The 27418-nt window shown below is 56.3% G+C and overlaps 9 protein-coding genes and 1 non-coding gene across 10 annotated transcripts; 5 read left to right on the forward strand and 5 right to left on the reverse strand.

The window, feature by feature from the left end:
- Nucleotides 1-13: 13 nt before the first annotated feature.
- On the reverse strand, nucleotides 14-1822 carry B0T15DRAFT_487707 (uncharacterized protein; the record flags this gene model as incomplete). Its single annotated transcript, XM_062866456.1, has 5 exons — nucleotides 14-673; nucleotides 723-990; nucleotides 1041-1252; nucleotides 1311-1590; nucleotides 1659-1822. The coding sequence occupies 5 exons, from the start codon at nucleotides 1820-1822 to the stop codon at nucleotides 14-16; spliced, it is 1584 nt and encodes a 527-aa protein (XP_062718456.1).
- A 3141-nt stretch (nucleotides 1823-4963) lies between these two features.
- B0T15DRAFT_402944 (uncharacterized protein) lies at nucleotides 4964-6575 on the forward strand (the record flags this gene model as incomplete). The annotated part of the gene is made up of 2 exons (XM_062865182.1): nucleotides 4964-5054; nucleotides 5110-6575. The coding sequence occupies 2 exons, from the start codon at nucleotides 4964-4966 to the stop codon at nucleotides 6573-6575; spliced, it is 1557 nt and encodes a 518-aa protein (XP_062718457.1).
- A 507-nt stretch (nucleotides 6576-7082) lies between these two features.
- On the reverse strand, nucleotides 7083-8101 carry B0T15DRAFT_505673 (uncharacterized protein; the record flags this gene model as incomplete). The annotated part of the gene is made up of 3 exons (XM_062867535.1): nucleotides 7811-8101; nucleotides 7158-7687; nucleotides 7083-7092 (listed from the first exon to the last, which is right to left on the reverse strand). Exons 1-3 carry the CDS (start codon nucleotides 7817-7819, stop codon nucleotides 7083-7085), a joined length of 549 nt encoding a protein of 182 aa, XP_062718458.1. The 5' UTR covers nucleotides 7820-8101.
- A 140-nt stretch (nucleotides 8102-8241) lies between these two features.
- On the forward strand, nucleotides 8242-9723 carry B0T15DRAFT_543627 (uncharacterized protein). Its single transcript, XM_062870009.1, has 3 exons — nucleotides 8242-8945; nucleotides 9328-9417; nucleotides 9472-9723. The coding sequence occupies exons 1-3, from the start codon at nucleotides 8694-8696 to the stop codon at nucleotides 9514-9516; spliced, it is 387 nt and encodes a 128-aa protein (XP_062718459.1). The 5' UTR covers nucleotides 8242-8693; the 3' UTR covers nucleotides 9517-9723.
- On the reverse strand, nucleotides 9724-10802 carry B0T15DRAFT_543628 (mitochondrial 54S ribosomal protein YmL38/YmL34). The gene is made up of 3 exons (XM_062870010.1): nucleotides 10505-10802; nucleotides 10365-10449; nucleotides 9724-10300 (listed from the first exon to the last, which is right to left on the reverse strand). Exons 1-3 carry the CDS (start codon nucleotides 10517-10519, stop codon nucleotides 10008-10010), a joined length of 393 nt encoding a protein of 130 aa, XP_062718460.1. The 5' UTR covers nucleotides 10520-10802; the 3' UTR covers nucleotides 9724-10007.
- Nucleotides 10803-11421: 619 nt separating this feature from the next.
- B0T15DRAFT_312537 (uncharacterized protein) lies at nucleotides 11422-13910 on the forward strand. Its single transcript, XM_062863944.1, has 2 exons — nucleotides 11422-11819; nucleotides 11873-13910. The coding sequence occupies exons 1-2, from the start codon at nucleotides 11721-11723 to the stop codon at nucleotides 13814-13816; spliced, it is 2043 nt and encodes a 680-aa protein (XP_062718461.1). The 5' UTR covers nucleotides 11422-11720; the 3' UTR covers nucleotides 13817-13910.
- A 372-nt stretch (nucleotides 13911-14282) lies between these two features.
- B0T15DRAFT_312543 (uncharacterized protein) lies at nucleotides 14283-15564 on the forward strand. Its single transcript, XM_062863945.1, has 3 exons — nucleotides 14283-14867; nucleotides 14940-15375; nucleotides 15435-15564. The coding sequence occupies exons 1-3, from the start codon at nucleotides 14526-14528 to the stop codon at nucleotides 15545-15547; spliced, it is 891 nt and encodes a 296-aa protein (XP_062718462.1). The 5' UTR covers nucleotides 14283-14525; the 3' UTR covers nucleotides 15548-15564.
- Nucleotides 15565-16295: 731 nt separating this feature from the next.
- B0T15DRAFT_t200 lies at nucleotides 16296-16382 on the forward strand. Its single transcript has one exon. It is a non-coding gene; the product is annotated as a tRNA-Lys (tRNA).
- Nucleotides 16383-17556: 1174 nt separating this feature from the next.
- B0T15DRAFT_514699 (uncharacterized protein) lies at nucleotides 17557-17988 on the reverse strand (the record flags this gene model as incomplete). The annotated part of the gene is made up of 1 exon (XM_062868141.1): nucleotides 17557-17988. The coding sequence occupies one exon, from the start codon at nucleotides 17986-17988 to the stop codon at nucleotides 17557-17559; it is 432 nt and encodes a 143-aa protein (XP_062718463.1).
- A 1544-nt stretch (nucleotides 17989-19532) lies between these two features.
- B0T15DRAFT_312611 (acetyl-CoA carboxylase) lies at nucleotides 19533-27031 on the reverse strand. The gene is made up of 5 exons (XM_062863947.1): nucleotides 26999-27031; nucleotides 26548-26933; nucleotides 26183-26448; nucleotides 21275-26130; nucleotides 19533-21210 (listed from the first exon to the last, which is right to left on the reverse strand). Exons 2-5 carry the CDS (start codon nucleotides 26737-26739, stop codon nucleotides 19634-19636), a joined length of 6891 nt encoding a protein of 2296 aa, XP_062718464.1. The 5' UTR covers nucleotides 26740-26933; nucleotides 26999-27031; the 3' UTR covers nucleotides 19533-19633.
- Between the last annotated feature and the right edge of the window lie 387 nt (nucleotides 27032-27418).

The following is a 27418-nucleotide window of genomic DNA, read 5'->3' on the forward strand; positions in this document are numbered from 1 at the left end:
CTGTGGAATGCGTTCATGAACCCCAGCGGCTAATGAGTTCGTCTCTCTTTGCATTCCTGCCTCGCAATTTCGCAACACTGGTGTCAGTCTCTTTCAGCTTGTCGTCAATATTCGCCAGCTCCTGGGAGAGCACGGTGAGTGACCCTTCGATCTCCGGATCCACGAGTCGAACCTCGCCAAACGGGCTCTCGGCCAGGATGGAGTCGCGGACCAACTGAATTGCCAGTTTCCCGTCGGCGATTTGCCTTGCTGCTGCGCTCTCGAATGTCTCCTGGACATTACGCGCAATGTCTTGTACCTTTGCCTGACGGCTGTGGAGTGTCGATACCAGCTCATTCACTTGTGCTCGCACATCAGGAGGCGCCTCTTCATCGTGTGGAAGACTGACGGCAACTGCGCGTAGAATCTCCTCCAGTGGTGGTTCGGCCCCAAGTTCAGGAGCCCCGGACGAGTGCCTCGGTCGCTGCTTTGGCCGAGGGCGAATAGGAGAAACCGGCTCCTGGTCCTTGAGGCTCTTTTGCTTTGTGGGGGATGCGGCGGCAGCGTCCGGAAGCAGTTCTTGCTTGGCAATGTCGACGACAGCACCGACCGCACGTTGATACTCCTGGAAAACCTCCAGCCGAGTCATCAGATCTCGTGCGCGATCAAGGAGATAGTCGAGGCACTCGTGAATCTGCACTACGTCAGCACCGGCGAGAATCCCAGCACGTTGTTCTACTCACATAGCTGGTCGCTTGAGCAGACCTGGCCAGGCCCTGGCCGTTCTTTGCGGCAAGGCTCTGCAGCGCCGGCTCCAGGAACTGCTGTTCGGTAGACATCTGTGCGACCGGGAGGATCTCGGCGTAGAGGGATTCAAGTTCCTGTTGCAGCGCAGACACCTCGTCGGCCGAGACTCGGTTGCTCGGCCTTGACTGGACGGACTGCTCGATGGACTCCAGATAGATGCGGTCTAGTTTCGTGCGGATTCCCTCCACCGTGAACTTTATCAACCTGCCGTGATATGAGTTTCTCACCCTCGAAATGGGGGCAGCGTAGCGTACCTGGCACACGCCTCGCGCAGCGCGGCAACATCCTCTTGTTCTTCGGTGTCTTCTGTTTGCAGCTCCCATCCCAGCTTTTGGAGACTGGATAGGAGCTTGTCGTCTGAGCACAACAAGGAGTCCACCAGCTGTTGGGTTGCCGGACCAGCCTCGGTGCTCCGCTGCTCCAATTCATGGACACGGGAGTGCAGGGATTCTGTCAAGTCGTCTGCCTGTGCGCCCTTGTCAGTGGCATGACTTGCTGAAGTGGCCAGGTTCGTCGGTACACACCCTGAATGCAAGATCCTTACACTGGGCCTCCCATTTACGAGTCTGCCCTTCTTCCAGAGCCAGCCTCTCCTCGGCGCCCTGGCGGTTGGCGTTCACAAGACGGCCAAGAGCCTGTTGCTGCTGCTTGAGCGTCTCGGTATGTCGCCTGATGGCCTGCGTGGAACGGTTGAGTTCGTCGATGGCGTCCTTGATCTCATGGTCGCTCAAAACACGAGCTGTGGTGAGGTCGGACGACATGGCGAGCTTCTCGGCCCGACCTGACTCCTCGAGGACAGCATATCTGATTGGCAGTGAGTGAGTGGTCAGGTCCAACACCAATGGCATGGCATGGGAGGGATGTGGTCCTACTGGCTCAGCTCGTCCACCGTGAGCAGCGTGTCCGGGGTGAGGTGAACAGCCGCCCAGCGTCTAAGCTCGGACGACTTTGGGTCCCCGAGAACTGCCCTCACCGCCGCTGCGTCGAAAGACGGGTCGTACGCCCGTAGGGTTTTGATCAACGCCTCTGCATCCATTTCTATTTCGAAGGGGGACGGTTCACAACATCAAGCCGGAATTGGCTTGTCGCGCGAAGGAACAGCTTCCGAATTGATACCGACTTGAGGACCATGTGACTTGGGCGTGGAATATCACTGTGGGTTTAACCGAACCTTTTTTTTGTTTTGACCCCCTGATGATCTGCACAACTGCCCCGCGCTAAATACGAGCTATGAACGCATTGTGGCCCCAGCTTGCGCCAAGTCTCAGTGTTAACCGATCATTGATGACCCGAACGCGGGTTGCTTCCTGCCACAACAGCAGCACCATGAAAGCTTGCCTTGTCCCTTCATTCCGTTACGTCCGTAGGCGACAACCGCTGGCAGTTCCATGCTGACGAGTTAGATGCAGTCTTTCGAATTGACCAGCCAGTGTTTATTGGATCTCGAATGGATCCCTGCGAGTCATTCTACCCTAGTTTGCCTTGTCATTGCGGATCGACGCCCGCGGTCACTCAATTCCAAACCACGGCTGTCCTCACTTTTCCTCTTGGTATCAGGAAAATCCGCCGTATATCGCGATAGGCAGTCTCAATGGCAATTCTTGTCAGGGGCTTCGAGGATCTGGTAATTCACAAAGCTAGTGGAGTTCGAAAATGCGGCCTCGCGGTTCTGTTCGCAGCCTTTCTCAGTGGCGGAATGCGAAGCACAATACTCCATCGAGTACCTCCAAAGTATCCCAGCCGCATATGAGCTTTCTCCGGCGACGCCCGTATATGCCAACGAACGTCGACTGCGTCAAGTGACATTCCCATCAAGCCCTGTGCCGGCTGCTGGTCCCAGCCTTTCACAGGCCAATTCGAACGGGTGACGGCTGAAACTGACCGGCGAGAACACCAAGCTGAGATATCAGTTGCCAGTACATCCGTACGATATACCAACTTTGGCAAACGCTGAAGGTTGCTGTCTCCCAACCAGTCTAAAACTTCGCCTTTGTGTTCTAACCTTCCCAACAATGATGGGTCGCAGCATCGGGTTCCGCGGTGATTGAAGGGCGATAGGCCTCTTGTGAGAGGTCACCCCAGAGCCTGCCTGCAGTGTCTTTGATGATTGAGGGAGGCATTCGAGGTTTCTCACCTGGAAAGGTCCCAAGCAAGAAGCTCACCAGTACAAGGCATGACTCCGTTTCAGATATCTGATGCTCAACTCCTGAAAGGCTTCGTCAAAATTAAGTTCACGAGGGGCACAAGCACAGCGTGCAAGACATGTCGGCGTCCAACGGTTTGCGAAACGTGGATATTCTCCTAGATGTCCCTCACGAACGGCCCTCGACTTACGAAACCAGCTACCAGCCCTGCTTTGTGCGCCACAAAACGGTACGGAATGCCACGACAACAAACTAGGGCCAAAGCGCGGCTCGAGCCGCAGCCAACCGGTGTTGCAATGCGGCAAGGTGCATATCCGCAACCACACGTCGGGGCCTTGCGGCTTTCCACACTGGCACTGCTTACGGCTGCAGCGCCGGTTGGCCTTTAGCCCGGATTTTTCGTTTGTGACCGCTCTACATCGGGTTTAACACCTTGGTTTGCAGTCCGAGCTTCCTGATCAAGCGACTTGGCACACCGTGAGTCCACACGGACAGCCTGAAAGCCGCGAATGAGGGTATGGTGGCGGCTGTTGAGCGGCGGCGCGCTTGGCTGATCTGGCATGAGCCATCGCACGAACGGCTGGCCTACACCCGCATCTTGCGGTGTGGCTTGAGCCTTTAGCACATCAGTCGTGGAAAGGGCGGCGCCCGTTTGCGGGGGCGCCGCAGTGGCGTTGATGTGCCGACAGGCATGACCGTTCGGCTCAGCTGCCGGAGCTTGAGTGGGTCATGCCCGTCACTGACTGACATATGAGACAAGGCAAGGCAGGTTCCTGATTGAATGCTTGAGCTGAGCCAGTCCTGGCCATCCTCGGGCCGTGAGACCAGCAGCGCGTTGTCGGGCCAGTACTAGTACACACCAGTTTGAGTTCCATGGGAGATTGAGACGTGTTGGGGGTTCGGGGCCTTCCGTCTCCCCGTCCCGTTGGCCCGGCAGGCCACAAACACGCCGACTCGCGCTCTGCAGTGCGTTGTCCAGGGCTTCGTGTACATACTCCTTGTTTGGCCCATGTCTGCAACCAACTAATCGCGAGCGGCGGGAGCGTACGCCCACGGCCCACCGGGCTACTCCTCCTCCGACAATGGACAGTCTACACCGACATGTCGACGTGTCGCCTCAGACGTTACTAAGGACATGTCGTGAGCCCTTCCGGCAAACACAGCCTCCTGCGACACCTTGATTCGCACACCTTATTCGTTCGATGGCGGTGAACTGTCGGCTCCCCCAGTGGCGCGCCGGAACCCGGGCGTCTCCATATCCACGACGAAAGAAAGAACACCTTCCGATCGTCTATGTCACAGCGTTCGTCCCGGAGCAGGTCAGCTCTAGGCGAGATTGGTTCCATGGACATCCATCCATCTCAGGCTTCACCGTCAAAGACGGCTGGGTGAACATGTTCCCCGAGGGATACAAACGGGAGGTCGGCTGCGGTGCGTGTCCCAGACACCACGAGTGCTTGCCGATGCTGTCACTCTTTAAGTGCAACTGTCGCCGTCCCCCCTCTTGCTCCCAGGTTTCATCCAAGGCCATGTCTCACTACCGGACATGTGTCCCTCTGTGTGAGAAGCAAACAATCTGTTGTCCACTCCTTTTCCGGCCCACACAGCTCATATTCTCCGAAAGCCGGTGCCGTGGTCCCGGTGCCCGACGGAGATGGCTTCACCGACGCCCGTGCGCTTCTCGGCCGGCACGGACTTGGAGGCCATCACCCGGCCATCTCCGGTGTGCCAAGTGCGCCTGGACTTGCTGCAAAGGCTCCAGGATGGACTGCTCGCGGTATTCATGGGCCTTCTCGCCCAATTGTTGATAGCAGGCATACAACTGGGGCTAGACCAGGAGCAGTCGGACTTCCCCGCGCCCATCCTCGCCATGACTGGGGTGTTTGTGCTGTTCTGGATGGCTGGGTGTGCCATTCCACGAGTCGAGGACTTCTATCACAAGCGGTTAAAACGTGCTGTGAGTATCCTGGTGTGAGACTGGCCATGGCGGTTGCTCGTGCTGACCGGAACAGACGGAGCTGCTGAATCGCCACATGTCCATTGGCTTTACCGTTCCTGTCGTCATGCTCTGCCAGGGCCCTCTGTCAGATACCCGCAGCATTGTGATGATCATTGTCGGCTTCGGTAAGCGAACTCTGTACATGCTTACCCGCTGAGGAGTCTGGCTGACGGAGCGAAGTACTAACGGGGCTATTCAACACCGTTTCGGCCTACTTCCTGGCCTTTCCAGTCCAGTGCCTCCTGGTTCGCTGCGACAAACAATTCTGGGTCGACAGAGAGACCGACGTCGAAGATGGCGAGGCGCGGAGGACACCGAAACTAAGCAAGCGGTTTCAATCGCTCCACAATACTTCTCCCGCAGACAGTTCCGTGACGGTTGGCTCCGACCCCTTGGGGGAATCATCCTTTGAAGGCGATGAGCGTGCCCAGCAACTAGTCGAGAACACCCCGGTGGGGATACACAGAGCGTCGTATTGGCATTCCCTTCGCAGCTGGGCCTTCCGCAACCCAGTTCTCCTCCTCTGCTGGCTCTTCACTTTCACCCTCGGCCTTCCACTCCGCTACAGAGCCGAGAGTGATGTCATCCTCGCCACCTTCCTCCTCCTCTCCGTATGGCTCACAACTCTAGCCATCCAGACGAACATAAAGCACAGCCCGCGTCTGGCGTCATGGCTCCGGACCCTTCTCTCCGGGCTCTTCAACGCCGTTCTCTGGACCTCCGTTACCATGATAGCCTACATCTTCGCAGACTCAGCCATCAGCAAACGCCCCTTGCCCGCCATGCTCGGCGCCCTGCAATCTCACACCCCGCTGTCAACCCTGATCGTCCGCGCCGCCTCAGCTGCTCCTCCTCCTCCAACTCCAGATCCCGGCACAAGCACAGGCACGGGCTCAGACGCACCACCCACCCTAGCAGCAGGCGACATCGCAATCTCGATCCTCAACTCGGGCCTCGTGGCATGGGGGCTCAAGCTCTACGAGTACCGGGGGCAGGTGCTCTCCCGCGGCGGACTGACTGTCTGTACCGTCTCGGCCGTGCTTGCGTTAGCCAACACAGTCTGCGGCCCGCTCTTCGCACGCCACGTGCTGGGTGTGGCGCCCGCGAGCCGGGCGCTTGCCTTCGCGGCGCGGAGCGTGACCATTGCGCTGGCCAATCCAGTCATGGCGATGCTGGGCGGGGATGCCGGGCTCAACGCGGCGATGGTGGTGGGCAGTGGGATTGTGTACCAGATGGGTCTCGGGTTTGGAGCGGGGAGGTGGTTGGAGGCCAGGGTCTGTGGCTGGGCGGTGCGCAGATGGCGGTTGAGGCCATGGGATGTTGAGGGGGGGCCAACAACGACGGCTGTGACTGCGACTGCTGGGAGGGAGAGAAGAGTTGTTGAAGATGGTGGTGGTGGTGACACGGCGATGGGAGGACAGGCAGCACAGGAGGCCCGGCATAGAGCAAATGACCCACGGTTCGTCGCGGCAGGCGTCACGGTCGGCATTAATGCTGCGGCGATGGGCACGGCGTATCTTTACGAGACGCAGAACGAGGCAGCGCCACATGCGGCATTGTCGATGATTGCGCTGGGCATCATGACGGTGGTCTTCTCCAGCATTACGCCGTTCGCGCGCTGGATTGTGGACAGTATGTCGACATGAGGTAGATACGGGAGAGTCGCGTCTGGATTTGTCCTGTACATGTACTAGAGACGAAGAGCAGTGACAGCTGGTACCTAATGTTCGGTGGTATTAGAAGAAGGGTACATCCTAAAATCCGGGGACTGGAACCCCGGACGATCGTTTCAGAAGGCATGCTCCAGGAGAGCTGCAAAGGAAGTATTCTTTCCGGGGGTTGGCTATGATGAAATTCCCAGGGCGCTTATACCCCTTCCGCTCGCGGCGTGGGCGGGCATTTCCGGTTCTTGTTGGTAATCTACCGCAGGTAGCATAGCATACCTCAAGTCGATAATGGAATGGCTTGTGATTGCTCTAGCTTGCCTTACATGCTATTTTCAGAGCGTGCGCCCATATGAGATTAGAAATCAGGGCGCGGCAAGAAATGGCACGGGCGCAGAAGGCTTCGCTATTGTGTCGCTCTCGCCAACAAAAACCGACCGGCAAATCAGGATCATGAGTACAGGGCTCATCTTCGAATATCTCCGAACTTCACTCGAGCCTAGAGCAACAGTCTGTCGGTCAGCAAACGTGTCCACCATCCCATGGGCGGAAAGGCAGACCGACCTCTCAATCAAGTGCAACCCGCTGGCCGTCTCCACAATCCCTGAGATCTCGCCGGGCTTCAGCGCAAACGCCGCGTCCTCAAACTCCTTCTGCATATCGCCGCGGCCGAAATAGCCCAGATCCCCCTGCTTGCGGGCGCTGACGCAGTCCGACTCCGTGAGCGCCAGCTGGCCGAGCGAGATCTCGCCGCTCTGGATGCGGCGCTCGTGCGCGCGGATCATGTCGTAGGCCTCCTCCTTGCTGCGCGTGATGGTGTTCTCGCGCCAGCTCGACGGCCGCCGGCTGTCGCGATGCTTGACCAGCAGGTGCGCCGCGCGGATCTTGCCCGGCTGCCGCTCCTCGCCCGAGCCCGCCGCCAGCCCGCCCTTGTTGCTGTGGTAGGTCGCCATGTAGATCTTGAGCTTCTCCGTGTCCGTCTCCGGGGGCGGCTCCCACCGCGACACCTTCTCGACCGCGTTGAAGTAGTAGGGCAGGTTCTTGGACTGGCTGTGCCGCACCTCCCAGTTGGGGGGCAGCCCGGTCTCGGGTTGCTGGGCGGGTCGTGTGTTAGCGCTGCGATGAGATTCGGGGGGGAAAGAAAGGATGGTGGTGGTAAATGATGGGGAATTTGAGCAGCATCTTCGGGTAGATGAGCATCATCATCAACAACTTACGTCGGCCATGGTTGTCTGACTATGGACTCTTGCTACACTGTGAGCGACAACGTTCGCAGCAAGCAACAACGGTGGATCTTGACCCGGGGCTTTGGGCAGGCTTCCGCATAAAAGGCGGGGTGGTTGATGGAGATGTGGGGCAATTGCTTGTTGCCAGGGCACGGCACCGTTCGCCCCGATCCCTGTTTCAGTTGTTGGGAACCCGTGCTGCACTGTGTCATTGTCACTTGTCACATGGCTCAGCGGGGAGGTCACGTCACGTCTGTCTTGACTCTTGTGTCCGGGTGTAGTCAAATGTGTGGAGAACACCGTGTTACTACACGAGCTACACTACCGTATGCTTCATGGACCAATTCTTACATACATCACACCACGCGCATACGTATTTTACGTTGCCACATTGTACATGTAGGGTAGAAGGCAGGACCTGGCGAGTCCTTTGTACCTGACTAAAGCTTTCTGGGTTCGGTGTCTTATCTCGCTTTGTCTTGCTTCCAGTTCTTATTCGGCTCCTCCAATGAAATTGTGTCCCACTGTGTAACAAACGTACGTAAGATACCGTCCATCAACTCCATTTGTTACGAACCAGTGGCGACTGGCGAAGTGTGGGGAACCCAAATTAGCTGCCGCCTTGCAGCTGCCTCTCCAAGACCACATAACGTTACACTCGCCGCATTTGCTCACCTTCAGGTATTTGTGAACTTCTCTTCCACAACTGCCAGTGGAATCCAGCACGCAAACAGTCATCAAACATATGAATCGATCGCAGCCGGCTACTCGCCTCTACCAGCATACGGCATTTTCCCCAGATCAGAGATAGCCACCGGCTCATCACGTCGACGACTTCTGCTTGCAAATCATATCAACAACGACCACAGCGAGGATGTCCTCACCCACGAACCCAACCTCAGGGAACAGGAAGAAGCCCGCTGAGCAGATAACGTTTCGTTTCTGCTCAGAATGCAGCAATATGCTATATCCAAAAGAAGACGAAGTCGAGCGCAAGCTCATGTTCACGTGCCGCACGTGCAGCTTTTCGGAGGAGGCCACCTCATCTTGCATCTTCCGAAATGCTATGAATAACGCCGCCGGCGAGACGGCTGGCGTGACGCAAGATGTCGGCAGCGATCCGACGGTGGGTAGTGCTTCTATTTCTTCCAAGCAGAGGTGTTCTGGACAGCACGCGTCACATCCATCAGTCCCATCTGGCACATCAGATGGGTTCACCTATGTGTCCTGCCTAGGCTGCGGTCGCATGATCGGTTGCGACTCCTGCGGCGAGCGCTTTGCAGTATTGCCTGTCCACCACAACACTTTCGGACCTGCAGAGAGTCTGATCCACTACCTGGAAATCGAAGACGTGGACCTTGGAGACAAAACGGTCCAGTTTCTTCCCTGGGCGGACAGCCTTGATGATGTTGCTGCGTTCATGTCACAGACAGAAGACTTTCTAGGGCTAGAAGATATGGACGTCGATAACGTGGAGGAGCACATAGCTGACGGTCATTCTGCCCTAGCTGCCGAGGGCCAACCGCACCTGTCCGGCTTGCAAGCATGAGGAGGCGGTCTTCTTTCAGTCGCAGCAGCGGAGCGCTGAAACAGGAATGGTGAGGTCCCCAGCCTAATTTGTAGGCAAAAGCATCCAGTGCTAACTTCTCCAGAAACTCTTCTACGTCTGTTGCGAGTGCGGCAACATCTTTCAATAGTCTTGTTTTACTTGCGGCTTGATATCGACATGGCGTGGTCCATAAGAAACATCGGTGCATCTCGGCGTTCGCTGGAGGAGAGCAGTAGATTACGGGGGGATCTGGCTTTTGGAGGCGCAAGCGTGGTATCTCGGGTGATTACATGTATGAAGTCGGTACTCAACCCCGTCTCACACCACTGCTGGATGGAACACGTTGAGTTACCCAATTTTTTTTTCCCCCAATATTGCATTTGTACAGGTTGCCAGTGTAGTATACATGAAGCTGAGCATAAGTCGTGTCGGTGCTACCTACTTGGACATGTGTAGCATGGAACGCCTTTGGCGACTCACTCGCGTCCATACCCGTCTTTGCTCCGTGTTCCGTGCTCCGTCGGATCCAACAGACGAGCCCAGTTGAGGCGTGAGGACACGCATCATCCCCAGAGCATCAAGCGGCCCCTTGGGTGTGGACGGCACCCATACCGCCTTTCCTCCGATTTCCCCAACACCTTATGCTTGCATGGGCGCCATACTTAAAATCTTACTCCACTTCTTCTTCCGCAGCTCCTGTCCCACAACGCCGTTGATTCGCGAGCCGATCGGGTCCCCGGCCTTGTTGATGAGGACGCAGGCGTTGTCATCGAACCGGACCACGCTACCATCCCGCCGCTGAACCTTCTGCTTCGTCCGTACAACGACCGCGTGCCGGATGTCGCCGCGCTTGACCTTGGCACCGGAGGAAGCGGCCATGCCTTCTGCGAGAGCACCTCTCTGCTTTTGTACCACCACCACTATCCTGTCGCCTGAAGGAATGGCGGTTTAACATCCGGGCGAGAACTCGAGCTTGGGCGGGTTGCTTCTACATACCGATCGAGGCATGTCGCTTCTGGCCGACAACCATGGCGCACTCGACGATGGCGGCGCCAGAGTTGTCGATGCAATTAAGCATCGTCTGATCTGCTGTTAGGTTCATGACATATGCTCAGCACAGTTTGTGTCCTACGCACCTTTAGTTGGATCATTTTGGCTCCTCTATCCGACTCCGGCCGGCGTCTACCCGCAAGGTTGAAGTTGATTGCAGCCGGAGGTGCCCTAGGTTGTCCCGACGAATTCCCGGGCCCGGAAAATTGTTCGCGGCTAACGCGCCGTTGGGTGGATTACGTAACCACTGATGGCTCATGCACATTGACCAATCGGGCAGGAAGTCAGCTGCAGGCTTGGCGCTTTGTCCCGGCGCCTGGCCCTACGTCAGCCGCCGTGCATTTTACAGGTCAGAAGTACCGCGCATCTTTGCGAACAGAAGGCGTCATAATTTACCTAGTTTAGGCAATATAATCTGCTGAGTTATGTCATCCATCCGCAGAATTCTGTGGCATCACCCTCATAGCGCAGTGGTTTGGTTTGCAGGGATTCCCAGATCTGAGCTGGTTGCCCTGGAGATCAGGAGGCTAGGCGAGCTGAGCATGGAGGGGGAATCAACGTGCAATCGACACTTTGCGCAGCGAATATCATTGGCCAGGCTTGTTGCCAAGCTGCCCCACGTTTCCAGCTTAAAGGAGCACATGCAAAGTGCCAGATCAAATCTCCCGCCAATTGCATTGCCAGCCATCTTTATTCCTTGGTAGCTGAATCCCTCAACTTCTTCCGGGAGGCTTCACGCTTCTTCCAAGGGTCGACTTGTGCCTTCCAGGCGCTCTGCCGGAAAATCAGTTGCTAACCTATCTTCAAGGCAGCTGAGGTCGTTGGGGCACTCCACCGGGTGTCAAGCTGATGACGACAAACCTGCTCCATGATCTCTTAATTGGAAGGAGGACCTTCGAACTCCGTTTTGCACCTCAATTGCGGATAGAGAATTCGCAGGCTACTACAGGATCTCTCTCTCGCAGCAGCCTTGACTGTACGACCGGCTCAGGTGTTGCAGGCTGACCTTCCGTCCTCCTCAACCGAGCACCGCTCGGACCTCTTGTTCCAGGAGGGCGATCGATCCTGCTCGAGTGTCAGAACTCTGGGCTCTCACTTCCCCTCAACAAGCATCCATTGCGCAGCATACCACACGTCACGCAAAACCTCAAGTCGCAACGCTAGCCGCTGCGCATCCATTCCTTGCTAGGGCACAAGTGGTCGTCATCGACCAGTGGTTATTCCTTTCATCCGCCTTTCACCCGGCCTTCCACTCAGCCTCTCAGTTATTCGAAGGAAATATCGCATCCCTTGCTCACCGTCATGCCCCGTCCGCCGGTCCCGGGGTCCAAACGGCGGCAGCTGACATTCGCTCAGCTTGCTGCCTATGATGACATTGCTACCGACGCGCTTATCGATCATGTGAGTTTTCTCGGTCCTCCATTTTTTCGGGTAGTATTGACAGCAAATACTAGGCCTACTATTGGACAGCAGTTCCTAAGAATAAGCCATCATATCGTCCTTCTCGCGGAGTCCATGAGGAGGAAATTACCCACATCATTCAGAGCCATCTTGTCGTCACTCCTGATGTTTCCGTTGCTGAAGCCAAGTTGCTGGAGACGGCCGGTTTGGGCAAGTTCTACAATTCTCTCAAGACGCCCAAGGAGAAGGATGACTTCAAAGCCCACCTGCGACGATACATGTCGATCTACTTGCCCGATTGTCCAATTGAGGTGAATGCGACGAACCGCTACACCATCGCCACCTATGAAGCGAGCATCACGGCACGGCAGTTCATCAAGCGCAGCCAAACCATCAAGTACTTGACGGGCACCCAGGTCATGGTTACACCAGAGGAGGAGGCTAAACTAGCTTTGGCGAACAAGGACTTCAGCCTCGTAGTCAGCAGCCGCAACAAGATGACCGGTTTATTCATGGGGCCTGCGAGGCTCGTCAACCACGATTGTAACGCCAATGCTAGGCTAGTCACACGTGGTCAGGCTGGAATCGAGATCGTTGCGTGCAGGGACATCGCGGTTGGCGAAGAAGTCACGATCACGTACAGTGAAAACTATTTCGGGGAAAACAACTGCGAATGTCTCTGTCAGACGTGCGAGAGGAACTTGGCGAACGGTTGGAGACCTCAGGATGGTGGTGTCTCCGTCAAGACAAGCGTGGAGGATTACCTGACAGGCCCTCCTGCACAGGGTTACTCATTGCGCCGTCGGAGGCGGGACGAGAGCCTCAGCTGCGCCGAGTCTCGCAGCTCGTCGATTACTCCGGAGATCCGTCCTCGGATCCTAAAAAGTCGGCGGAGCCAGAGAATGCCCGGAGATCGTGTGTCACCAGCCGATTCCATCGACCCGGATCGACCGGATATGTCCGTCATGTTTGGGAAGCATACTAGGCCCGGGGACCGGCCGGAGACTCCCCCATACACGCCGGCCAAACGGCGCAAGACAGAACATTACGGAATTCTGCCCATTCCCTTGTCAACCGACACCTCGAGCGCAAGTTCGGGGACAGAGCTTACTCCAGTTTCCCTATCGTCCGAGGGTGACAGCGGGGAGTTCACCGAGGCGACATCTCCAGGATCAGAGGAACCGAGAATGCCTGCTAATATCTTATCGCCCTCTCTTTCGCCCGTTAAGCAGAAAGTGGAGACACCTGTTCGGCCGGATGATCAGCGATTGCCTGAGCCCGTCGAGGTTAATTCTGCCGAGGGAAGCGACGCTCGGACAGTTCTTCCGACAACGGAGCTCGTCGATCCTCTGGACACTGCAGCCCATGAAATACTCGCTGCCACGGCAAATGTAGCAGACGCTGGACCGGCAGCATTGACCCCGCCAGCCTCTTCGCAGCCCGAGCAGCTGCAAACCATCGGGGGCGAAACGAAGAACAATTCGGAATTGGTGGCTCGAGCTAACCAGAAGCGCCGGGCTTACAATCAGCCGACCGTCGAGCCTTCGCGGAGACAACGAGTTCCAGGGGACTACACGCTCACCCCACTGCTCCTCTCCGAGCCAGAGATGGCCTGGATCCATTGCACCAACTGCAACAGCGCGTTCGTGCAGGAAAATGCCTATCGCACCAAAGCCAACTGCGCTCGCTGTGAGCGTCATTCCAAGTTGTACGGCTACGTCTGGCCCAAGACAGCTCCCGTCGGCAAGGGCGATAAGGAAGAGCGGGTGCTTGATCACCGAACTGTGAATCGCTTTCTGGATGCCGAGGAGGAAGCCAGGGTGCGTGGCCGGAAGTTCTGGAAGCAGCGACTGGGTCACAATGAGACAACACAGAGCGAAGAATCCAGCTCGGAGAATCGGCCAAAGGAACGGGGTCGGCCCAGAGTACGGGACGGATCGAAATCAGCGACAAAGGCCGAGAGTTGCAGCACCGCAGTGGCGGGGCTCCCTGGGTAAGCGGTGGCGCTCAGGAAGGGTCACCAAAAACCTAATCCCAGGAGAAGAAATGCGGTTCAAGGGCGCCATGGGTTGATACATGTAAAACAGATTCATGCGTTCTGGTCCAGGGCAGGCCGCAGGACCGGTTCCCGCCGACCTCATTCCTGAGTTATGACCGACGATTTGGAAGGTCGAGCGTCGAGCTCTATACCGGCCAGTAGTTGTGGTTAAGCCTACCATAATTAATTCTGACATTAATGATGAGCTGTGTCAAGACCAGCATCATCCATGCATCGACGGAGCGTGAATCATACGTGTAACTGTCAAGGTACATACTCCTGCTTTTCCCCATCGACGATCATGGATCTGGGCTGCGCCAAGTGTATTGGTTCAAGCTCTCTAGCACTAATGCAAGTCGGAGCTTGACCCCTGTCAGTAGTTCAAAACATGTGTTGCCGTGCCCACAAGCACCCTGACCAGCCCCCCACAACAAACCCAATTGCAATCTGGAGGGAGCTCGAACTTCAAGTTTCGCCGTCGTTCGCTCGCCTTGGTCCCTACTTGCGCATAGCCGAAGCTGTGACTTATCATCCACTGCGCAGCCCCACCACAACCGACCCGAGCTCGGCCAGGCCAATCTTTCAGCGCGACCGCGTACGCAACCACGCGCCACGACTGTTTCCAACCGTCCCAATTGCGATCAACGTGATTGCATACTTCCGTAACAATGGCGGACAGCTTCAACGAGGAGATGACTGAGGACGCGCCCGCTGCCAGCACCTCAGCTGATGTCGAGATGGGCGACGGCGGCGCTGCTACCGAGGGCGCGGGTGCTGCTGGTGGCTCCGCGTCCGAGAACCAAACTGGTTCAGAGCTTCCGTTCGCCGAAAGTGGACCAGACGACCCGCCCGCGCCGCGCATGACTTTCGCGCAGTATCTTGCCAGCCCTGTCGTGACGCTGCTGGTCGGGTCGGGCAAGAAGGGGACGATCCTCACGGCGCATCAGGCGTTGTTGCTGCAGAGCCCTTATTTCGCCGAGGCCTGTGCCGAGTTCGCGGATGATGGAAGCGTATGTTCATCAGAAACGCCTCTCGTGATGCGGTATGAGGCAAAGCTCACTATTTCACCCTCTGTCGAATAGCCCCGGCAAATCGAGCTTGCCGCCGAAGACATCGATGCGATGGGTTGCTTCCTAGAGTTTCTGTATACGGGCGACTACTTCCCCAGGAAGGTTCCTGGGCAGCGCATGTTGGAGAAGGACCCCTCTATTCCCGAGGTGGACTTGACGGGCGAGCAGCTGCTCAAGCATGCTAAAATCTACACCTTGGCGGAGAAGTTTGGCGTCACCAACCTCAAGAACCTCGCGTCCAGCAAAATCCACTGCGTCAACTCGACCGCCAAGGGCGAGATTGCCTACGCCCGCTACGTCTACGAGTTCACCCGCAAGGACGACACTTCGATCCGCTCGCCCGTGGCGAACTTCTGGGCGACCCGCTCCCATACTCTCCGCGCAGAGGCCGATGAGGAGTTCCGCAACCTTTGCTTGGAGTTCCCCGAGTTCGGTTACGACGTGCTCAGTATGGGCCCCAGCCACGAGGACCGCCTTGTATGCAATGCTAACACTTGCCCGTCACAGCCCGCGTCCTCGACGAGAAGCTCAAGCGGGAGCGCAACGAGAAGATGCACCCGGGCACCAGCACACCGGGCGGCGCGCGCAAGCGGCCTCGCCACAGCAGCACCGCCGCCTAAGCCGAGAAATCCGAGGACAGGCCCGATACCGACATCAACGGTGCCGCTTCCCACGGTTCCATGTGGGGTCCTGCGACCGCCACAACGATGGATTGCCATTGCCCGTTGGCATTGGCGGCCCAGGCAGCCTACAATCTGCCAACCAAAATGTACAAGACGATCTCTCAGATCTTCTTTGTATCTGTTGCCCCATCCGCGTTTTGCGTAGGGGTATCTGGCCGGTTGCTTCTACGGTCCTACGGGTGGTTTCAAGGGACCCGCAACGGACATCAGAAGACCCAGCATATGGAATATCCATGGACGCGACCGGGATTGGGCTAGTTGCGTGCGCAAACCACAAGGTTCTACAGCGCGAAGCCAGGCCGAGCGTTTGGACCCGGGTTTGGAGCTCCTGGATCCCTTTTCAGACTGGAGTCGAAAAGGCGAGGAGCATTTTGGGAAAAGGCTTTCGCAGCCATGGGGTGGAATACCCACTTACTGGCCCTTGAAGTACGTGTAAATTAATACTGTTATCCAACAAAAGGTGCACCTGGGGCTCACTCATACACAGCAACGCCATGAATGCGTTAAAGATACCGGTTCCATTGCGTGTGTCTACCTACAAGACTTTCCGCCGTAATCGATGGGTGGATGACACCTCCATCCCCTTTCATTCTATAATCCAATCTCGCAATCATTGCCTGGTCGTCCTGCACGTCAAGCTAATCAGCCAAAAGTCCGAGCCAAGCTCTTAACTACAAAATAGCCTGCCCGGCTAGCTCAATCGGTAGAGCGTGAGACTCTTAAGGAGTTCTCCGAAATCTCAAGGTTGTGGGTTCGACCCCCACGTCGGGCTCAATTCCCGTCGAACGACTTCACTTTTGGCCTTTCGCCTCTTTGGGCGCGACATAACCTAGATGTCTTCCTTGCCCCTTACTTTTTGCAACTCATGCCAGCTTATCAGTCCTATTCTACCACACTGTCAAAATGCGCATTCCAACCATGGAAGTACACCTTCGCTTGCCTAGATTTTAGGTGAGTTGTACTGTACCCGTGGCCAGGGGAAGGCAAGAAGAGAAATAAATCCCCTGCCCAGTCGATGGCGTTGAGAACTTGTTTGTATGGTACCACTACAGGTAAAGCGAGTTGCTTCGCTTCTTGACAGCCAGTTATCATGCACTTCGTACTCTGCCGTAACCAAGAGAAGAATGGATATACGGAAGAAATAGGAGCACAAAACCAGGGGACGGAAGAGGAGGGGAGACACGAAGAAAATGTAAAAGGGAAAGAGGAGGGAAAATAAAAAGAGAAATTGAAAACATAAATCAAGAAGAGAAGAAAGTAGAGGGTGGGAAATAGGAGGACTTGAAGTAGAAGAAGAGAAAGAAGATGAGAAAGGAGGGGAGCGAACAAGGAAACCGAGCTATCAGAGTGCTGAATAGTTAGACGTAAGATGAAGAGAAGGAACAGAGGTACTACCTTGCTAACAGACAGCAGTTGTGCACACCAAGCTTTCCACCCAACCACATGCTGTCTTCACCGCGGCATCCCGAACCCACCGTTTGAATTCACGATATAAATCAAGCCCAGGGGAAAGACACCGTGCGTCATGTTGGTATACAGCAACTCAGTACATCACCTTCCATCCTATAACCATGATCCGAAGCCATCAGTCCGATCAGAGAGCAGAACTGCCCGCCGCTCAGCGCTCAACAAACCATGTCCAATCCTAGTCTATAAGGTCCTCTCCCTCGTCCATTCGGTGCCCAAAAATACCGCCGCACGTCTCGTCCACTATTCTGCGGCAGCTTAACTTAGAGACTAAGTCTGACAAAGCATCCGAAACGGCTATAGCCTCACACGAGATATAGGGGGCACGGTTGCAAAGGGTCTGGAAAACTACCTGGTTGTTAGCAAACAGCGCGCCCAAAAGTGGCTCAAACATATTGTTACACGAACCGGTACCTTTTGGCGTCATGGGTTCCTCCAAGACTCCCTCAGCGGCGAGCTGCGGGTGGCGGGCAACGGGGTTAGACGACGGTGAAAGGTCTGGTATCCGTGTGCGCGATAGTCAGCTTCTCCAGTTTGGGGTCACCGTTGTCCGTGGTTTCCATAGCGGTTGTGTGGAGAATATCTATTGTGATTCTGTAGAAGCAGTCGCCGTGGAGGCCATCGGGGAGTTGAAGGTTTTGGAAGATGAAGTTCAGTGTATCGCCAACCGGACTGTCGTTGCATACTTCTGCCGGACTCGCTGCCGCTTGATTCCTGTTGGGGTCGGTTTCCACTGTGGTGGTATTGGCATAGCGCAAGGTGGCTGTGGCGAATATCATCTCCAATTGTTTCAGCCGCGGATCACCCGCGTCAAATTGTACCCTGACCTGTACGGGGGGCAAGATGGTGCTGCCCTTCCGGACAAATCTTGGAGGCTGGACTGTGACGGTGGCTCTTGGTTCGGTCGACATCGCGGCGGTGGTGCCAGGAGGGTTGATGTATCAAGGTTTCGGATGGAGGAGGAGGCGGTTGATTCATGAGACTGCCACCAGGTAAGGATTTGGTCAACTATCCTTTTATATTCTTCTCAGAGTCCTGAGTGTCTATGCTATACCTCTATCCCCATATCACCGTCCACTTCGATGGTCTAGGAACATGCGAGACTGCCCCAAAGGTACGTAGTGAGACTGTACTTCTGTCGCTGGCCTCTGTATTTCAGGACACAAAAGCAAGCAGTGAGAACTTAGCACAAGCACTATCAGCTGGCCAGAGTCCAAGTCACTGTCAACCATGAAACCCACTGGCGACAAGGTCCCAGCCTTGTTTAGACACCTCAGTTATTGTCATCCCAGTCCCCTATTAGATGGTTGTATGTGGAAAGATCAGACAAGCCTTACATGGGACCACGGCACACGAGATCTGACGGCGATACAAGGCGGACAAACCTTGTGAGAAGTCTCACAGGCACAAAACGTCTCACGAGCCGCTCATCCATTACCCTTCCACGTGCTAGAAGAGGACTCGCACGATTACTTTTAAGTTCAGTTCCTCACCATAATACTATGACAGGCTTACAAACCTGGACCATGCCAGTGTGACTACTCCAACTTCAGATACTACTAGTTTCTATTACCGCCCTTCTTTCAGCGATTCACCGCCGCACTTGCACATTGGGCGCAGTTAATAAAACTTCCGTGTCACAAATTTACGTTTCCCTGTGCCGCCTTGCCAACTTGATGAACGAAGAAGAGCAAACAGCCGACGTATAGGGGAGCTAACCGCGATGTATTGTAGAGCTTGCACAGCATACTTACATGCTTCCTTTGTGCAACTTATTATCAACCGGGATTATGAACTGAACCTCATCTTATGATACACCGAAGGCCAGGGCAACGAGCTGCCACATAGCAAGCACACATCAGCATAATGCCCAACAAATGCCATAGGCATATACGGCCTGGTAAGTCACTCAGCTCCTGCAGGATCCATCTACTACCCGAGACTTTAAGCCAATTATGCACGAGAACTTCCCATCATACTAGTACTGTACCAGGCAAACAACTAAGGTACCATAGGTACCGGCAAGACACAACAGTAGAGGTAACCGGGAAATCGTCCGACTGCGCAACCCAGATCCTGGATACCAATCTATGTACTACGTAACACAGTGTCTGTACATACAATGCATACATGAAGGACATATAGTACAATACCTTGTCATAGTATGTACCTACACTATCACAACAATCCAATATGCACACAAAGCCCCGAAAACTTACCATATGGGAGAACGTAACTTATATAGAATGACTGTTAACATTAATGCCGCCTTTAATACCAACACATACATTATGGACACAACAGACAGCGCAACACTAGAAGAAAAGAGAATCTCGTCATTCAGCGCTGCATAAGAAATCCTAACTATAACCGTGCATCATTTCATCGTATAAACCCCACTCAACACCGCTTCCATCGATCCGCTGGTTCCCCGACTAAAAGTCCAAGCCAAACGCTGCTCGCCTAAACTCTGTACTAGCGCCAAGTTTGTTTTTTTCCGAAATAGAAACCCGCATGTTGTTGAACTTGCTGTTCCTCATCATCCATCATCCCCCATCAAACCTGCTTCAGATACTCCAGCACCTTGTCCCTCTCCTCCACCGGCATGGTGCGCAGCATGTCGCGCACGCCCTTCCACGCCGCGCTTTCCGTGGCAGGCTGGGCCACCTCGCTTGCGGCACGCACCAGCTCCCGCATCTCGCCCGCGATGGCCTCGTTCTTGAGCGCCTCAATCTTTTCGCTGACCAGCTTCCTATGCTCCTCATACCACACAGAAACGTCCCGGTCGTTCGTGTCGAAGTTGGGGATGCCGGACCATGCCTCAAGAAGGTGCAGGTGACGGCTGCGAGCCTGGGCCGAGGACGAGGGCGTGGGGGCGCCCTTGCCGTGAAGACCCGCCGACGATGTGGCGGAGGCCATACGGCGAAGGATATACTCCTCGTTGAGCCTTCTGCGCGCGCGCCAGTAGAAGAAGCGGCGGGCCTCGCGCCACTCCACCACCTCCCGGATGACGCCCTTGGCCTTCATGCGCCCAGCACGGTCGTGCAGGTCGGCATACTGCAGGCTGATCTGCTGGTAGACGGGCAGAAGCTGTTGCTCGCGCTCCGTCATCTGCTGCTTGATCGCATCCTTCTCTTCCTTGGACAACCCTTCCTTAGCCATCTGCTTCTTGAGGCTGGAGTAGACCGGGTCGAGGCGGGCCATAGTCTCGAGCTGCTTGTCCTTCCGGTACTTGATGCCGACGATGCCCTCGGGCTCCAGCACGCCACCCCGAGCCTCCACATCAGCATACATCTCCATGGCAGTGGGGTTGATGGTCGGGTCCACGACGACCCATGAGCCACCACGGAGCTCACCGAACGGCGGGATGTAGATGAAGACAGGTTGCTCGAACTTGACCAAGGCATCCACGATGAACGACCCGTACTTGAGAACCTCGTTGTACATGTCGCGCTGACCGCCGGAGAAGCCACGCCAGTTGGCCAGGATCATGAGCGGAAGCTGCTCGCCGTTGTTGAAGTCGTTGATCGCCTGGGCCGTCTTGAACGCCGAGTTGGGGTACCATACGCCGCCAGCCTCGTTCACCACCTGCTCGATCGAGTCGGGGTTGGCAGGGTCGGCCGGCGTGACGTTCTCGACCGACCGGTTTTCGACGGCGATGACACCCATGGGGATGCCGCCGAGGCGGGCACGACCCACTACAACGGTGCGGGCCCAGCCGCCCAGCGTCTCGACAAACGAATCCTTGTCGAACAAGCCGGGCTGGAAGCCGTCCTCATCCTGCTTGCCGGCGATCATCCACCTCACGTCGTAAACCTGCCTCTGCGGCGGGGTGTAGACCACATCGCGGTCCCAATCGTCAATGCTCGGGCTGATTGGCACCGGGCTATTGCGCTTGTCCGGGATGAAGGACATCCACTTGACAATCTGGGAGACACCAGCGAAGTCGTCGTTGGCAGTCAGGTGAGAGACACCGTTGCGGTACATGATTTGGGTGCCGCCAAGCTGCAGGTTGGACGTGTAGACCTCGCGTCCGAGAAGGTTGTTGAGCGCCGGTGCACCTGTGAGGATGATGGGCTGGCCCTCAATTTGCACAGCACGCTGGCCGAGGCGTACAAGGTACGCACCAATACCTAGTGGAAACGTTAGTGTGCGTGGTACAACAGACACATGGCAGAATGGGGAGCAGCGACGTACCAACTGAGCGGCAGGTGACGAGTGTGCAGGTGAAGATGTCGTTGTAAGCTCTGCTCGTGGCACCCGCAATCAGACCAGACCCACGCAGGCATTCGACGCCCAGACCGTCTTCGCGCCCGACGATGGTGACGATCTTGTGGCGCTTCTCGCCATCTTCCGTGACCTCCTCAGTGATGACCTCGTTCTCAAATCGCCGCTTGGCTTCGTCGTCCAGGTAAAGGTACTTGAACCCTGCCTCGGGCTTCTCGGCATCATTCCAGGCGACCTTGAAGTGGGGCATCAGCTCGTTGGCGAGGCCCAGGCGGGCACCCGAGTTGGCCGAGAGGTAGATCCGGGGGATACCCAGCTTCTGGGCCAGCTCGGTGCACTTGAAGAAATAGTTGTCCTCCTTCGGGCCGAAGGAACCGATGTTATAGGTGATATCGTTCGCAACCACGATGAACTTACGGCCCTTAGGGTATTCGGGTGTGCGAGCGTGTATCAGCCAGCCAACCATGCCGCAACTGTTGGTGCCGGGCTCACGGGACACCTCGGCCAGCTCGTCCTGGTCATCCAGGACGAGCTCGTGAAAGTCGATGCATTCACCCACGGGCGGCTGCTTACTTGCCCTGTCGGGGTTCTGCTTGACAGCATCGGTCCAACTGTTCTGGATTGCCTGACGGAAGAGTTCCGGGAAGTCATAAACATACTGAGTGCCCATGAGATGAGCCTTGTAGCGCTTCGGCTGCAGCCAGTTCTTGGTTGGGTAAGGCGTCAAGACAGGGAGCAGGTGCATGGAGCCGATCGGTTTGGTGCCGCCTATGAAGTCGAAGATCCATTCACCCTTTTCAGACTTGCGTTCCGCGTACATCTCGACTTGAATGACGTATCCGGACGTGTTGGTGATGATGACACGCAGGGGATACGCCCTCATTGTGTCCGGATCCGTGCAGATGATGCGGATTTCGACCTGGGCAACGCGCAAGCGCCAGCCACGGGGGCCGAACCGGTCCAAGAACCCCTGCAACGAGTGCTCAACTTCCTGGGGCTGCAGCTGGAACGTCGGAGTGAAGTTGATGAACATATGGTTCAGATCCGAGTTGCTGGTGCCGATGATCTCGAGGGCGTCAAAGATGTCGTTAATAACGCGGTCAGCCTCCGAGATCAAGTACTCGGCCGTGGGAATCTCATCCCTCAGTCGACCAGGCCGGATGACAGCGCGAGTGAAGAACCGCCGATCCGTGTCAACATCCTTGCCAATGCCCTCGTAGACATGGATATTCTTGTTCTCGGTGAACACCGGCTTGATCTTGAACTTCGACAGACGGCTCAGCTCGAGCTGCCAAGCAAGAGACGGTTCAATGTGGCGGATGCTGTCGTCCTCGACGTAGTTGGGCCCTCTGAAGGTGTAGTACCCGGGGTACGATCCGTCGTTGCGACCGCAGATGAAGGTCACCCGGCGGACACGGCGGGCAAAGAGCTCCTCCTTGTACTGCTGGACCAAGGGGACGATATTCTTTAGAGCCTCATCATCGCTCATGCCTTCAGCATTGCGAATCGCAACGTTGACGACGGCGGTTAGCTCATCCAAGCTCATGCTGTCCGTGCGGATAGGTGTCGCCGGGCGCCTCCTGTCATTGAGTTCGGAGAGCACGCTCGTCAGCTTCTTCCGCCCGCCTCCCGCCAACGGGAGAGTCTCGAGAGCTTTTGACAGCATGTCTTCAGCGTCATCCAGGTATCGGCAAGGGATGATTACTCCCTTCCTGGTCGGCTCCTCTCGTGTCTTGTGAGTCAGATATGACATGTCGCTAATGGAGCCGACTCGGCCGAAGCTGTGGTCACTCGGCGTGACCGGAGTTGAAGGGGCGGCTGACTGCACAGGCAAACCGTACTCCAGCTGGTCGATCTTGCGGAGAGCGAAGTCCCAGGAGACGAACGACGGGGTATCGGTCTCGTCGCTGTGATACTCTATCTTCTTCAGGACGTAGGCACGGTACGCCCGGCGCACGTAGACCTCTAGAGCGGCCAGAGACACCCAGGGGTCCTCATGGGCGAAGAACAGGGTCAGGACATCGAAGACGGTGTACTTGGAATCGACGACCTCTTTGATCACGTCCAGGCTCGGCTCTCTGTGATCCCACCCTGTCTCGCCATACCGGGACTCGACGACAGACGAGCGAAGAATATGCTCCATCTGAGCGGTTCTCTCCTCGAGCGATGGGAGAGCACACTGGATGAGGATCTCGCGGGCCTTGAGAGAGACCTTAGCAGTTTGGCGCGATTCCAGCTCCGTCAGCTTCCGAAGGACAGGCCGGAGGTACCTGCCAACATTGCCAACATTCGGCTTGTTGGGACGATACTCCTCCAGGATTGCCAGGACCAGTGAGTTCTTGGACGCAACCCTGCTGTGGGAGAGGACCGTCTGAACGACGTTCTGGATGGTCTCCTTGTTCTGATCCCGAAGCTTCAGGATTACCTCTTCGTCCTGCAGCCGGCGACCCGAGAAAAGACACTCGACATCTGCGTACTGGGATAGCAGGTCCGCGATGACATTCAGCTCGCGAACCTTTTGACCCTCAGCGTACATGTCCAAGATCGCAGTGAGCGGTGCGAGGGTGGCCTTGAGCATCTCAGCATCGCCCTTGGATTGGACATGGTCGTCGAGGAACTTCTGGAAAGTCTTCGCGAGGGATTTCGCAGGGAACTCCGACTGTCTTTGAGTTGCGCGTTCCAGCACCTGTGTCAACTGCGCGTCGAGCTTATGAGGCATCCGGGCATGCAGAGCCGAGAACTGTGATGAAAACTCGCTGTACGGCAGCTTCGGATCGCGGAGGACGTCGATCAGGTCCTTAAGAGTCGCAAGCATGACGATCTGGTTGTCGAAGCCCAGAAGAATGTCTCGGAGCGTGTTGTACAGTACGGTGAACCTCTGGTGGGGCTTGCTGCCGACAATGACGGGGGGACCATACTCGGGAAGCTGGCCCAGGAAGGGCTGCGCCTGCTTGACACGAGTCAGGTCATCCAGTTGGAGAATGCCCAGAATGTCACCGGCCTCGAGCGTCGCGCCGGGCTGCTTGAGGAGCTGCACGATACCATCCTCCTGCGCAACGAGGGGCATGTACATCTTCATAACTTCGACTTCGGCGAATGGCTGACCGGACTTGACATGCGCGCCGTTTTCGACAAGGTACTTGACCAACTTGCCGGGCGAAGGAGTCCGCAGCTGGGTGGGGTCGTTCTCCTGCTCAAGCAAGCATGTCTTGCCGTCGACCGACAGGCGAGTGGCAGCTACCTCCTCCTTCCAGTAGACGTTGTGGCTGTGGCCGCTGAGGAGAATGAGGAGGCCGCCATCGCTGAGGGCACGCACGCCAGCGGTGCACTGGGACCCGTTGATGAAAAGGCGATAGCTCGAATTGCTGCAGCGGGTCACGGTGAACTTGTAGCGAGAGCCCTCGTAGATGAAGTCGACAGGGAATACCGTCTTGAGAACGTCCTTGGAGGGGACTTGGCCTTTCTCGAGACCGGTTCTGTACTCCGCGATGCAACCCTCGCTCGCAATATGCGCCTTTGTGACAGCACCGCACACGACTGCCAACATGGGATCGGGGCGCTCCGCAGTGAGCTTCTTGGAGATGAGCTCATCGAGCCAACCAGTGGTGATTGTGTTCTCCTCGAAAGCTTCAGTCTCAAGCAACTTGATCAGGTACTCAACGGTGGTGCGGAAATCACCGCGGATGCTAAGTTCCTTCAGGGCAACAACCATGTGCTTCCTCGAGGCGGCACGGTTCTCGCCGTAGGCGAAGATATGGCCGAACTGCGAGTCGGAGAAGGTGTGAATACCGCCAGCCGAACCGACAGAGAAGTAGCCCCACACGTTTGAGCTTGAGCGGAAGTTCAAATCGTGAAGAACGCCATTTGAGGGCTTGAACCCCTCACCGGGATCCTCGGAAGTGATCCGGCAGGCTGTCGTGTGACCCTTGGGCGTTGGGCGTCTCTGCGTCTTCTCGCTCTCGGGATTCTTGAATTCGAAATCGATCTCGGTCGCTGTTTTGGGATCGACGCCATAGAGAAGCCTGATGTCCCGGATCCGGTGCAGGGGGATACCCATCGCGATCTGAAGCTGGGCAGCGGGGAGATTAACTCCGCTGACCATCTCGGTGGTGGGATGCTCGACTTGGAGACGTGGGTTCAGTTCCAAGAAGTAGAATTTGTCGTCAGCGTGTGAGTAGAGATACTCAACCGTTCCCGCAGAGACGTAGCCGACAAGCTTGCCGAGTCGGACGGCGGCCTCCTCCATGGCCTTGAAGGTGGCGGGCTTTGCAATCGTGACGGGAGCCTCTTCGATGATCTTTTGGTGTCTCCGCTGGACCGAGCAATCTCTGCCGAAGAGCGAGATGTTGTTGCCATACTGATCGGCAAGCAATTGTACCTCCAGATGGCGGGCGCTGTCTGCCAGCTTCATAATGAAGATTGGGGACCCGGGAATCTCGCTGGCCGCCGCATTATAAAGCTGCTCGAAGTTCTCCTCGCTCATCACCTTCCGGATGCCCTTTCCACCGCCGCCCTCGGACGCCTTGACCATGACGGGGAAGCCGATTTCTCTGGCCTTTTCCAAGCCCTCCTGCCAAGAGCTCACGCAACCCCTGAGGTAAACATCGTCGGGGACCGTCACGATGCCGTTTTCGTCAACGCTGACTTCACTGACACCGGTACCGGACCACGGAATGCAGGGGACATCTGCGTGTTGCGCGACAATGGTGGACGAGATCTTGTCACCAAGAGACCGCATAGCGGAGCCCGGAGGACCGATGAACACGATCTTCTTCGGGGACGCTGCCAGTGACTCGGGAAGCTTCGGGTTTTCCGAGGCGTGACCCCTATTCGTTGCTCAGTTCAAGATCCCGGAACCTTAATTGTTGTCCAACTTACCATCCAGCCCAAACGGCGTGTACGTCCATGCGCTCTGCAACGTCGACGATGAGCTCGACGTTGGCATAGTTGTGGTTGTTTGTGCCACCAGGAACCTCGACGTAGTGGTCTGCCATGCGGATGTAGTCGGCATTCGCTTGGAGATCTTCCGGCGTAGCCATCACAGTGAACTTGATGGCCCGCTCGTCACCGAATGTCTCGTATGCCCATTTCCGCACTGACCGGATTTCCTTGACGGCCGCGATACCGTTGTTCGCGATCAACACCTGCCCGAGGGAATAAACTTGTTAGCCGAGTACTGAGAGGCCGTCGAGGCAAGTCCACACAAGCCAAGCATTCCCTGGCACATATTCAAGCAGACTCACGTTTGTGATGACCGTGTGGCCATCGTGGGCAGCCACGAAGTCCTTCACTTTGGACGGAGGAGCGTTCTCTAGCCGGTTACCACCGATGAAGTGGGGTGCTAAGTTGTGCTTTTCGGCGTATGTCGCCTTGCCGTTAGCATGGGGGGCGCTGTCGCCGTTCCGGGCGGGATCTTGGCCGTTCTCTTGCGACATTATGAGATGCCAAGGGCGAAACCGTCAAGTCCGAAATTAGAGCAAAGCCTGTTCCGACCTCTACCACTTTATGTAAACCACGAGGGTGGGTGTCAGACTCGCAGACAAGACAGAGCTGGGGGTCGGATATCGGAGATTTTCCCAGTCGGATTCCGATAGAAATTTGGGGAACCAGCAGGACTCTGGCTGCGAGGCTGTCTTACGCTGCGCCGTCAGCAGCCCGCAGACTTGGCACTGGAGCATGGGGCTTGCGACGAACCTCAGATGGGTAGCAACAGCTTCTTGTAGAGAAATATGGGCCCTCGAAATCCGAGATTATGCTGAACGATGTAATGGCGGAAGGGTTGGTTCGCAAGGGATGACAGCTCGACGCCTATATTAGAACAGGGAGACGTGAAGAAGCAGGGTACAAGAAACGAAGCTCGACCCCGTAGCTGCCGCGCAAGGGAATCTGGGAATTAACGGAAGGAATGGGAGGGAAACATGCGCCCGGCGGGAAGGCGAGCGGCAGTCAGGTAGATGAATGGCAATCTGGATGTTTCTGGTGGGAATTCACGGTGGGAATCTGCGCTCTTGGGACCAAGATGTGGGGCCGATGCCAGGGTCCGTCGGTTCTTTGGAAGTGCCCACCCTGGAGCTTGCCAGTGCTGTATCCGTACCTGGTACACTACATGTCACC

This window comes from Chaetomium strumarium, assembly GCF_033439665.1.
Source record: "Chaetomium strumarium strain CBS 333.67 chromosome Unknown B0T15scaffold_7, whole genome shotgun sequence".
Taxonomy (NCBI): Eukaryota; Fungi; Ascomycota; class Sordariomycetes; order Sordariales; family Chaetomiaceae; genus Chaetomium; species Chaetomium strumarium.